The sequence below is a fragment of the Sprattus sprattus genome (genome assembly GCF_963457725.1).
Source record: "Sprattus sprattus genome assembly, chromosome: 4".
Taxonomy (NCBI): Eukaryota; Metazoa; Chordata; class Actinopteri; order Clupeiformes; family Clupeidae; genus Sprattus; species Sprattus sprattus.
In genome coordinates, this window is record NC_137923.1 from 455,431 (window position 1) to 468,582 (window position 13,152).

Consider the following 13,152-nt stretch of genomic DNA (forward strand, 5'->3'; position numbering starts at 1 on the left):
ACTGTCCAGCACCATTGGCGTAGCACACAGCCTACACTATGTAAAAATGTATAAACAAACATGGATAATTATTCTAAATTCTGAATGAGTCACAGTCCATGCCTACTGAGCCACTGAACACAATCAGGTTTACCACAATAATCTCCACAATAACTGGAATAATGAATTCCTCCACCAGAGTTTCATGTTAGTTCTTTTGTCAAGTGATCTTATAAGTCATTTGAAAATAATAATAATATTTAAAGCTCTCTGTCAGGTAATGTATTCAGTCTAATATGGTGGTTTAATAAGAAACAGCTTAGACTACAGGTAGGTTATGCAGTTTGTGAATGACTTGTTCCAAACAATGAAATTCCTCACAGCTGTTGTTGGCACCTCATTCTACCATCGGAGCAGGAACTTATTTTGGAGGCACACCCTCTCCTATAGGACATGTGTGTACAGAAGTAAGAAGAGAAAACTACATTTTCCACGCTCTTGCATTCCGTATGGAATTGTGTGCAGAGCAACGTCATTATAACTGTAGCCAGTACAGACCAATGGCTGAATAAGATTTTTCAACTCTAAATAAGAATATTTTGTCATTGTATTTCGTTTAAATACCCACACTCCCCTTCCAGCTTCTCCTTGTTTAGAATAGCCAGTCAGATTTTGTGTGTAAATGCTTCAGTAGTAAATCATGGGTGCTATTTTGTGTGTAGACACCTCCGTCAGGAGAGACCTCCATCACCTGCGCCCACTTGTGTGTCAATGAAGAGTGACTGGTCAAATGATCACCCCCTGAACTTCCAAAATGAAGATGGTGCAGATGGATCAAGGTAAGTCCATGAAACAGACTCATGTCAAGAGTATGCTAGGAAGGGTATGCTAGGATGTCAACAAATATTAGATTTGAAGTGTCATATCCAGGTATTTGATGTTTGATCAAACTAAAAATCTTTCTGTAAATAGTTTGTAACTGTATTTCATTTAAATACCCACACTCCCCTTCCAGCTTCCCCTTGTTTAGAATAGCCAGTCAGATTTTGTGTGTAAATGCTTCAGTAGTAAATCATGGGTGCTATTTTGTGTCTAGACACCTCCGTCAGGAGAGACCTCCATCACCTGCGCCCACTTGTGTGTCCATGAAGAGTGACTGGTCAAATGATCACCCCCTGAACTTCCAAAATGAAGATGGTGCAGATGGATCAAGGCAAGTCCATGAAACAGACTCATGTCAAGGGTATGCTAGGAGCGGTATGTTAGGAAGTCAACAAATAGTGAATTTGAAGTGTCTGTTGTGGCGAAAACAACCTCTTCAAATCTTAAGAGTTGATACTTCAATGAGAGTCAGAGGACCAAATGTGATGAACTGAAGTTTATTCAATCTTGCAGACTTTTCATTCAATATGAGTGTAGGTCCATGGAGCAGCTCTGTCAAACTGCACTTACTTTTTACAGTAAATGGCATATTTCGTCACTATGCTTTTCCAATCAAAAGCCTTAAACGTATCAAAATTGAACTAATTGAACACTCAAAACGTATCAAAGTTGAACCAATCAGAATATTTTCTCAAACCGATACATTTTATCCGTGCTCAGCATATAAGAATATTTCCGCTCACTTATTGCGGAGAAACATTTTAAGTAGAGCTGTGAAAAAAAAACCGCATTAACGCATTATGATTAAATTAAAGGAGCTCACTTATTGCGGAGAAACATTTTTAGGGCAACGGTGACTTGTGAGAGCAGGTGGGTGCCCCTGCCATATTTCAGAGATCCTGTTTACAACTTTTTGGGAGGTTCACCTGTCCTTCACTTGTCAGCGTCTCTTATCCGGAGACCCCTCCATGAAAACTTGGCCATCTCCATCAGCCTGCACCTGTAGGCCTGTTTTTGAAAACAGGCCTTTCTTCTTGACCCTACAAAACACTCACCTCTGCACTGCCTTGATGGTGTTCACCTGCGTTTGAGTTCTGTACATCATCACCACTGCACATGGGCCATTTGGCCTGACCTAACAAGACACTTACCTCTGCACACGGGCCTCAAGACACTTACCTCTGCACACGGGCCTCAAGACACTTACCTCTGCACACGGGCCTCAAGACACTTACCTCTGCACACGGGCCTCAAGACACTTACCTCTGCACACGGGCCTCACGACACTTACCTCTGCACACGGGCCTCACGACACTTACCTCTGCACACGGGCCTCAAGACACTTACCTCTGCACACGGGCCTCACGACACTTGTTTTTACAAAATTGCTTCATGTTCCCACACCACTATATTACAACCATTTCAAAAATCATAACAATTTGGTCAAAAGACAAAGAAACTTACTGAGAATTCTAAGTGGCTCATTGATGTGCTCATGGGTGCAGTTTTTCAAGCCCCGTCCTGTTTCTTAGTTTTTTTCCCCTTGTGTTGTCATGTGTTCTTGACTCGTGCCCTTGATCGTCTGCCCCGCCTTGTTTGTGTTCACCTGTCCCTCATTATCTATTGTGTATATAGTCGTGATTCCAGCGTTCAGCTATTTTTCATGTTTATTGATTTCTCTGTGTGACTGACATCTGCCTGTTCTTCGGATAACTCTTTCCCTCTTTGGAATGCTAGCTTGTTTATCGTGGACCGAACCCTGTTTCAGTAAAAGTGTATTCTCTCTCCATCACTGTGTCCGGGCCGAGCGTTTGGGTTCTGTACATCATCACCACTACGGTTCAAAAGTACATCAAAAAAGATCAATTTACTAAATTATTTCTGAAATACGTTATTGCAGCATAGAACAGACAGAACATGTGCAGACCAAAAAAAGCCTAAGGGCAGGAAAAAAAACATCTGGGTACATCTGTTTCAACAAAAAAGCACATGATGCAGTTTTTGAGGTATGGTTTTGGAATAAGAAAAAAATTTGTTTTCATAAGCCACTCAATCTATTCACTAGGTTTCTGATTTAGGCTGGAAACCCTGTTTTACAGCACAGTGTTGCCATCAGTTACAAGAACAGCAGTTAGCAAGCTGGCTAGTTTTTTATTAGGGTCAACTGTGCCTTTGTTTATGTTTAAAGGCTAGCTCCCTAGTTAAAGACAATTCTCCTAACTTTGACTTTCCATCCCCAGAAGCCAAACGGAGGAACGTAAATCAGATGGTGTCAGTGACCAGTTCACCCAGAGTCAACATGGGGATCTGAAGTACATCTTCCAGGTTTGATGCAGACATTTAATGCAGTGCTGCTATGGAGTATATGTTCATAATTAGTAATATACATTACCACTCAGAAGTGTGGAATTACTCACAAATGTACTTGTTTCTGAAAGAAAATAACATTTTGCTATTCAAATAACCGAAGATTGACCCTAAATATAATATAGCTTATCATTGACCATAAATAAGTATAGCTATCGTTATAGTTTTAGTTATATATGAATTTGATACTTAGGCCCGTTAAGGCATGTTTGACAGGTTATGTTGTCTTAGTTAATACAAGTTGTCATAACAATGAAATCCCAAACAATGTCAACTTTCAAATTGGAATGATATAGTTGACCGAATGGCACTTAATGACAACAGTCATAAACATTCATAAACTACTTCATGTTCATGACGGGAGTCATGTTATGGTTATGACAGTGCTATGTCAGTCTTGTGTCCACCCCTTCATATAAAGTGTTATGGGTTGTTCTGAGGTATGAACTGAATATATCTACCAAAGGTTAAATCTTCCCAGGGTGTGCACCACACCCTTCACAGAACAGAGCAAGTATAAAGCACAACCTATAGCAATAGACATACAAACACACATACATGTATATATAAAGCACAACCTATAGCAATAGACATACAAACACACATACATGTATATATAAAGCACAACCTATAGCAATATAGCAATAGACATCTAAACACACATACATATATACATAAAGCACAACCTATAGCAATATACATCCAAACACACATACATGTATATATAAAGCACAACCTATAGCAATAGACATCTAAACACACATACATGTATATATAAAGCACAACCTGAAGCAATATACATACAAACACACATACATGTATATATAAAGCACAACCTATAGCAATAGACATACAAACACACATACATGTATATATAAATGCCAACCTATAGCAATATACATCCAAACACACATACATGTTTATATAAAGCACCAAACTGTCTCGTCAATAATGAATAATTATTTCTAGCCTTAGCACTGCCTTCATAATATTCATTGATGAATATGAACATTTCATTTCAAACTTTTGAATGGCAAAGTATATTTACATACTGACATATTTCATATCGTCATTTGCAATGTATTATGGAGGGAGTTTCAGGCAGCAGTGGAAGTTTAGGTGTGTAGTTTTTAGTTCACAGCAATGGAGAAAACTGCACACAAGAGAACAGCCAGTGATGGTTACAGTACCAGTGAATCCACTGCTGTCTCCTTGCTCTTGGGAGGTTAGCCTATGACCAGTTAGAGAAGGGCAGTCTGATCTTTCATGAAGAAGACCTGACTGGCATTGATGTCAGAGAAGCAGTACACATTGGCATTTGCACCCAGACCTTTAGAGAAGGATCAGTACCAGGGAAAGAGGATACAGTTCATGTACAACAAATACATATAAGTGATAAAGTGGGCTACTGTGAGTTAATATTTTAATATTTTGGATTGACAAGTGTTCATAAAAATGTATAAATTATCCTATGGGAAAATTCACTGAGCAGTTATTTATTAAATATAGACATAGGCTCCACCATCTGTCTGATGTCAGTCCCCAGTTCCCTTCCTTTGCATTTTGTTATTATTTGCTGTCTCACTTTTTCACATTGGACTTTGTAATGACGCTCATAAATGCAGTGTAATAGAATATGTCATATTGAGAATCATTAAGTAATAGAACTTTACTGTACTTTGTTATTCGAGTACATTTACAAGGTGATAGGTAAAAAATCACCCTAGTTACCTCAGGACTCCAGAGCTGCATGGAAGTATATTTATTAGACAGACAAACAAAGACAATTGCAATCGGGCTCCCCTCCCAGCACAAGGCTGAAAGTGAAGGCAATGATAAACCCTTTGCGCAAGGTTTATATAGACAGAAGTTTAGCTTTCAGCAGGGATAACCACGTGGTGGATTTCTCATGTCCGAGGCTCCCTGTCTTGCAAGGATGGCAGTTTTGCACAAGGTCGGAAGAAGCACAGTTCCTTTCTTATCTCCTCTGGTCTAAACATGCTCTTGTTCATATGCAGACTTAGTGGCACCTAATATTCTAGTTACACACACAGAGAGAAAAGCCATGCTCCTGCTTTCATAAGCACATGATTCATACAAGTAATATATTATTACAAGGCACTTGATTATTATATTCTTAAGTCATTAACCGTGTTTGGAAATAATCTCTATCAAAAGGTTAAGGGTTGAGGTAAATGTAATTAGTGTATCGGTGCTCTTTAATGCTCTGTAATTCAATGCACTGCAGACCGTTACCACATATTTGTGCTTTAGGTGTTAGAGGAGAAGATCATCACCTTTGTGAAGAATGAGCTGAACACATTCAAGAGGATGCTGAGTCCAGATTACCAAGAGAACTTTGAGAGTAAAGAGGAGGATGAGAGTGAAGCCAGAGAAGCGGCTCTGAAGATGGCCGTGCACTTCCTTAGGAATATGAAGCTTAAAGATCTCGCTGACAAACTGCAACAAGGTAAGAATTCTTCCTTCTCTTGCATTTGTAATTATTTCCATGAGTTGCATTAGGAACAAAGTAATTATTCATTTTTGGTGTCAGTGGCCTACAAAACATTATTTTGTTTTAAATAGATGAGCTGGATGTAGTTTGTCAGACTGAGCTAAAAGCAAATCTCAAGAACAAATACCAGAGTGTGTCTGAAGGAATACCCAAGCAAGGAAGCTCTGCTCTTCTAGAAAAGATCTACACTGAAGTCTACATCACAGAAGGAGGAAGTGGAAAAGTAAATGAAGAGCATGAAGTCAGACAGATTGAGTTAAAATCCAAGAGACCACCTGGACTGGAGACATCAATCAAATGCAGTGACATCTTTAAACCCTTACCCGGCCAAGACAAACCAATCAGAAGTGTTGTCACAAAAGGAGTTGCTGGCATTGGTAAAACCGTCTCAGTTCAGAAGTTCATCCTGGACTGGGCAGAAGGAAAAGAAAACCAAGATATCCACTTCATATTTCCACTTCTTTTTAGGGAGCTCAACCTCATGAGAGAAAAACAGCTCTCTTTAATGGATCTCCTCCACCACTTTTTCACAGAAATAAAGCAGTCAAATTTTCTCAGCCAAGGGAAGTGCAAAGTGTTGTTCATCTGTGATGGTTTGGATGAATGTCGACTCCATCTAGACTTTCAGAAAAATGAAAGTTTGACTGATGTGACAAAGGTCACCTCATTGGATATGCTCCTGACAAATGTCATCAAGGGTAATCTGCTCCCCTCTGCTTTGCTTTGGATTACCTCTCGACCAGCAGCAGCCAATCAAATCCCGCCTGAGTGTGTTGACCGGGTCACAGAAGTACAAGGGTTCAATGACCCACAGAAGGAGGAGTACTTCAGGAAGAAGATCAATGATCAGAATCTTGCCAGCAATGTCATCTCTCACATCAAATTATCAAGAAGCCTCCACATAATGTGCCAAATACCAGTGTTCTGCTGGATTGCTGCTACTGTTCTTGGGGTAATTCTTGGCTCTTCAGGAGGTGGACAGATTCCAAAGACTCTGACAGAGATGTATACCTATTTCCTCATTTTCCAGACCAAACAGAGGAGCAGCAAGTTTGAAAATGTGCACAACCTTGATCCACAGTGGAACCAGGACGTTATCCTTGGTCTTGGGAAGTTGGCTTATGAACAGTTAGAGAAGGGTAATCTGATTTTTTATGATGAAGACCTTAAAGAGTGTGGCATTGATGCCAGAGAGGCAGCAGTATGCTCTGGAATCTGCTCACAGATCATTCGAGAAGAAACAGGACTTTATCAAGGAAAGGTGTGCTGCTTTGTGCATTTAAGTGTCCAGGAGTATCTTGCAGCTTTGTATGTGTTTTTGATGATGGAAGTTGAAGGGAAAGACATAATATCCAGACAGCAAGCTCCTGAAAAATCCAATAAGCTTTGGAAAAGGATATTGAATTTGTCTCCTTCAATGGAGGAATCCATGATCATCTTACAAAAGAGTGCAGTGGACAAAGCTTTGGAGCATGAAGATGGACGCTTTGACCTATTCCTCCGTTTCCTTCTTGGCCTCTCTCTGGAGTCTAACCAGACTCTCCTGCATGGCCTACTACAGAGAAGACGAAATCAGATGGGCAATGAAGAAACAATCAGTTTCATCAAGGCAAAGATCAGGGAGGTTCCTTCATCAGAAAGGGTCATCAACCTCTTCCACTGTCTGAATGAACTCAATGATCACTCCTTAGTGGAAGAGGTCCAGAGCTTGCTGAGTGCTGGGACACTTTCTGGAGCTAAACTCTCACCTGCCCAGTGGTCAGCTCTAGTGTTTGTGCTGCTCACATCAGAACAGAAGCTGGATGAGTTTTACTTGAAAAAGTACATCAGATCTGATGAAGCTTTCCTCAGGCTTCAGCCAGTAGTGGAGGAATCTCAGAAGGCTCAGTAAGTATGATGGCAGTCTGAATTCTCAAGATGGGAAGGGTTAATTACTCTAGCTGTGTTTCCATCCAACATTTTAGTACACATTTTGACCATTTGAAAAATAAACCCTGACTAGAAACACTTGAAATTTGTAAACAGTATTCTAATGTAAATAAACATGTGATAGAATAAAGGGGTAGATCATCGCACTATTGGCATAGTGTATAATATCACTAGGTTTGAATTAAATCAGCATTTGTTGCACTTTTATCACGTTTTCCTGTGAAAGTTTCTGACAGCTTTTCACAACTCCCGGTTGTCCATTTTTAATTCTGATATGTGGAGAAACATTTAGAAGGTTTAGAAGCACAACATTAATACACAGACAGCAGCAGTGTCCTTTTCATTGAGCTTATATTCACTGTTGGCTGTTTTCCCCTTAAGGCTCAATAGCTGTGGGCTCACTGAAAGGAGCTGTACAGCACTGGCATGTATCCTCAGCAAAGCATCTTCAAAACTGAAAAATGTGGATCTCAGTGACAACAGTATTGGAGATATTGGGGTCCAAGAACTCTGTAGCGCACTGGAGAACCCAAACTGTACACTGGAGACACTCTGGTAAGACATTTTGATTATTCAGTATTCCTTAGAAATTAGTTATGTGGGATAATTTTTACATTTAAATTTTATTGATAAAATAAGCTTTTAAAAACTATACATGAAAAGTATCCCCATTATGAGATTTTTTCACACATATACTTAAATATCCTCCTTTTCAATAATAAAAGATCACTGAACGAACTACGGAAGTTGTCTCAGTTTACAAAACAAATATAAGGTACATACAGTACTAGAACAAATGCTCAGATGGAAATAAAATGTTTAGAGTATCATGAAATGTCCCAAACTGTTTCATGGAAAATCTGTTTCCCTAGATGACTCCTGTTTACTCCTGTTAATGATGAAATTTAGATGGAAACCCAACTTCATATACCTGAAAAAACATATAGTCTGATTTTTTGAATTGGTTTAGAAGCACAACACTAATATACAGACAGCAGCAGTGGTTCACTGGTGGCTGTTTTCCCCTTAAGGCTCAAGAGCTGTGGGCTCACTGAAAGGAGCTGTACAGCACTGGCATGTATCCTCAGCAAAGCATCTTCAAAACTGAAAAATGTCGATCTCAGTGACAACAGTATTGGAGATGTTGGGGCCCAAGAACTCTGTTGTGGACTGGAGAACCCAAACTGTACACTGGAGACACTCAGGTAAGACATTGATTTTTCAGTTTTCGCTAATAACGAGTTATGTTGAATCATTTGTACATCTTCATTTCTTGATCAAATATCCCCATCATTGCAGACAGACAGTAGTTTTCTTAAAATGTTTCACATGTTCATGTAAAGTTTCAGACACACATAGACTTGAGGATCCTCCCTTTCAATGTTAAGAGCTTACTGAACGAACTGCAGAAGTTGTCTGATAGATAAATTAATATCAAGACGTTAATATTAATGAGACAGAGACCAGCAATCAGAATGTCAGCGCTTTATCTTTTGTAAAAGAGGGAGATGTGTCACAACCAAATATCATGAAAAACTCCAAAGATGAGCTGGGCGCAGCCAGCCTTATGACATGTTTCATGACAGACAAAGGGCGGTATTCCCGTCCATCTCTTCAGAAGTTACAGCAGTGATCTTAGAACATGTCCTTGAGAGAAGAGCAGTGTGCATGACTATCAGTACAAAAACAGGTGGTTTTCCTCAACAAGAGAGTATGCATCCTGTAGGCCTTAGCACACAGGATAAGCAAGCAGATTAAAATACAATAACAATGGGCCTCATTCTCTACTGCAGTTGAGAAGACTTTAAGAAGGACTTTATTCTGAACTCCACTTCGGTTTTCTCATCTGGGATTTCTTCTGAACTTCAGAAGACTTTCAGAACGCGAAATAGCAGTCGTAACTCTGCCGGAATCTTCTCAAATGCGATTTCTCAATTCCGTCGGCCATCTTGTGGTTATTTGAGGAATGACATTTGAAAAAACTGTCCGTGTTAAAAGGGTTATCGGTTGAATTTGTGAGAACCCGTTGGTGATTGCGTTCACATGAACTCTACACACATCCTCGGATTAAAATAATAATAATAATAATAAAGAATATTTGCATCATTAACAATTACGTTTCACATTTATAGTCATGATTCTACAAGGTAGTATTTATTGTTACACTAGGTCTCTATTGCTCGTAGCTTGACTGTTCTCTCCCTTGTACGTCACTTTGGACAAAGGCGTCTGCTAAATGACTGAATGTGAATGTTAATGTACAGGAACACTGCAAATGTAAGTGAATAAATAAATAAACACTAAACCCAATCGCAATTAAAAAGCCATAGTGAATAGAATGGACACATATACAGCCGCGGAAAAAATTAAGAGACCACTTCAAAATTATCAGTTTCTCTGGTTTTACTATTTATTGGTATGTGTTAAAGTAAAATGTACATTTTAGTTTTATTCTATAACCTACTGGCAACATTCCTACCAAATTTCAAATAAAAATATTGTCATTTAGATCATTTATTTGCAGAAAAATGACAATTGGTCAAAATAGCAAAATTGATGCAGTGTCTTCAGATCTCGAATAATGCAAAGAAAACAAGCTCATATTCATTTTTAAACTACACAATACTAATGCTTACACTTAGGAAGAGTTCAGAAATCAATATTTGGTGGAATAACCTTGATTTAAAATCACAACTTTCATGTGTCTTGGCATGCTCTCCACCAGTCTTTCACATTGCCGTTGGGTGACTTTATGCTACTCCTGGCGCAAGAATTCAAGCAGCTCAGCTTCTTTTCATGGCTTGTGACCATCCATCTTCCTCTTGATCACATTTCAGAGGTTTTTTATTGGATTCAGGTCTCGAAATTGGGCTGGCCATGACAGGGTCCTGATCTGGTGGTACTCCATCCACACCTTTACTGGCCTGGCTGTGTGGCATGGAGCATTGCCCTGCTGGAAAAAACACTTCTCAGAGTTGGGGAACATTGTCAGAGCAAAAGGAAGCAAGTTTTTCTTCCGGGACAACGTTGTACTTTGCCTGGCTGAGGTTTGTAAAAGACCATAAGGATTGAAAAAGCGGACTGGAGGTTCTTCTAAGTTCGTCTTCTCTGATGAGTCCGATTTCACAGTAGGTGCAAGACTCTCTGGCTTGTAGGCCTCTCCAGGTCTCCGTCTAACCATCAGACGACCATGTGTTGGGCAAAGCTGAAAATTGGACTCATCAGAGAAGACGAACTAGAAGACCCTCCAGTCCGCTTTTTTCAATCCTTATGGTCTTTTACAAACCTCAGCCAGGCAAAGTACAGCGTTGTCCCGGAAGAAAAACTTGCTTCCTTTAGCTCTGACAATGTTCCCCAACTCTGAGAAATGTTTTTTCCAGCAGGGCAATGCTCCATGCCACACAGCCAGGCCAGTAAAGGTGTGGATGGAGTACCACCAGATCAGGGCCCTGTCATGGCCAGCCCAATTTCGAGACCTGAATCCCATCAAAAACCTCTGAAATGTGATCAAGAGGAAGATGGATGGTCACAAGCCATGAAAAGAAGCCGAGCTGCTTGAATTCTTGCGCCAGGAGTAGCATAAAGTCACCCAACGGCAATGTGAAAGACTGGTGGAGAGCATGCCAAGACCCATGAAAGTTGTGATTTTAAATCAAGGTTTTTCCACCAAATATTGATTTCTGAACTCTTCCTAAGTGTAAGCATTAGTATTGTGTAGTTTAAAAATGAATATGAGCTTGTTTTCTTTGCATTATTCGAGATCTGAAGACACTGCATCTTTTTTGCTATTTTGACCAATTGTCATTTTTCTGCAAATAAATGATCTAAATGACAATATTTTTATTTGAAATTTGGTAGGAATGTTGCCAGTAGATTATAGAATAAAACAAAAATGTACATTTTACTTTAACACATACCAATAAATAGTAAAACCAGAGAAACTGATAATTTTGAAGTGGTCTCTTAATTTTTTCCGCGGCTGTATATCCTGCAGTACCTCCATGTCTGCACCGGTTAAGTTAAATCTGCGTTTTTTGCCCACTTTCCGCTTAGACATGACTCGCCTTACGAGGTGCTTTCGTGTGGATTCGGGAGATTCCGACAGCACACGTTTCTACGATTGCGTGCCCTAATAAGGAGCTGGCGGGGCGTGTATGTATGCAAATCCACTTTCACGAGAACGTGCATCAATTTAAGAAACTAATCCGAAGGAACACAGCTGAGAAGAATTCAGCTGCTTATGAACGCATTTTCAGGCGTGCGGGAAAGCAGCGGAAGCGTTTCCCTTATGTTGTTTTTACGAAGTCGCGTAAGTAACATTTTAGAAGAAATTCAGAAAATGAACGAGAATGAGGCCCAATGTCCTCATTAAAATGTCTCCATCACAAGCACATTTGGGGACAAATGCTCAGATGGAAGTAAGATCAGTATCATACATATATTTTTATTTAGACTCCTGATATGATGACTATTAAGTCATTGTTTACTGTGGTAAGTATTATTATGCATGGATGTGCTAACAGTCAACTGATATTAAATATGTTTTTCTCCTTCTCTCTACAGTCTGACATACTGCAGTATTACAGAAAAGGGTTTCAGTTCTCTTGCATCAGCACTGAGATCAAACCCCTCACACATCAGAGAGCTGCAGCTGAGTGGGAATAAAGCAGGAGACTCAGGAGTGAAGCATCTTTCTTATCTTTTGGAGGATCCTAACTGTCAACTGGAGAAACTAGAGTGAGTATCAAAACACCAAATACTGAGTTAATATCAGTGAATTTGACAGTGAAAGTGAACTCTCATGCTTTTCACATGTAAAGGGTCACTAGTAATTCAGCAGTAAACACTTCATGTGTATTTATCACTCCATCTTCATGAGACAAACTCATTTCACACACACACACTTACAAACACAGACAGACAGACATGCAGACAGACATACAGACAGACACACACACACACACAGACATACTTACACACACACTTAAATACACACACACACACAGATACACACACACATACTTACACACACACAAACACACCAGACTTAAACACACACACACACACACATTCACACACAAACACACACACAGACACACAAAAACACACACACACACACACACACGGACGGACGGACGGACGGACGGACATACACACACACACACACACACTTACATACAAACAAACACACACTACAAACATTTACACACACACAGACATACACACACATACTTTAATGCACACACAAACACACACACACACACACACACACACACACACACACACACACTCTTAGACACACTAAAGGCCCCGTCACACCATAACGTTCTGGTCAACGTTCTTTGACGTTAGAGGAAACGTTGGTAATCGTCCATGGTCGCTGGTATAGCGCCTGAAGAGCGTTGTGTGGACGCTAGTAAACGCTGTAATCGTCAGTTATCTCCAGTGATCGTCGGAGAACGCTAGTCCAAATAAAACGT

At 39.8% G+C, this 13,152-nt stretch overlaps 1 protein-coding gene across 1 annotated transcript; it reads left to right on the forward strand.

Moving 5' to 3' along the window:
* Positions 1–1,167: 1,167 nt before the first annotated feature.
* Positions 1,168–7,634, forward strand: LOC308364468 (NLR family CARD domain-containing protein 3-like; the record flags this gene model as incomplete). The annotated part of the gene is made up of 3 exons (XM_080837601.1): positions 1,168–1,236; positions 5,503–5,698; positions 5,815–7,634. 3 exons carry the CDS (start codon positions 1,168–1,170, stop codon positions 7,632–7,634), a joined length of 2,085 nt encoding a protein of 694 aa, XP_080693727.1.
* Between the last annotated feature and the right edge of the window lie 5,518 nt (positions 7,635–13,152).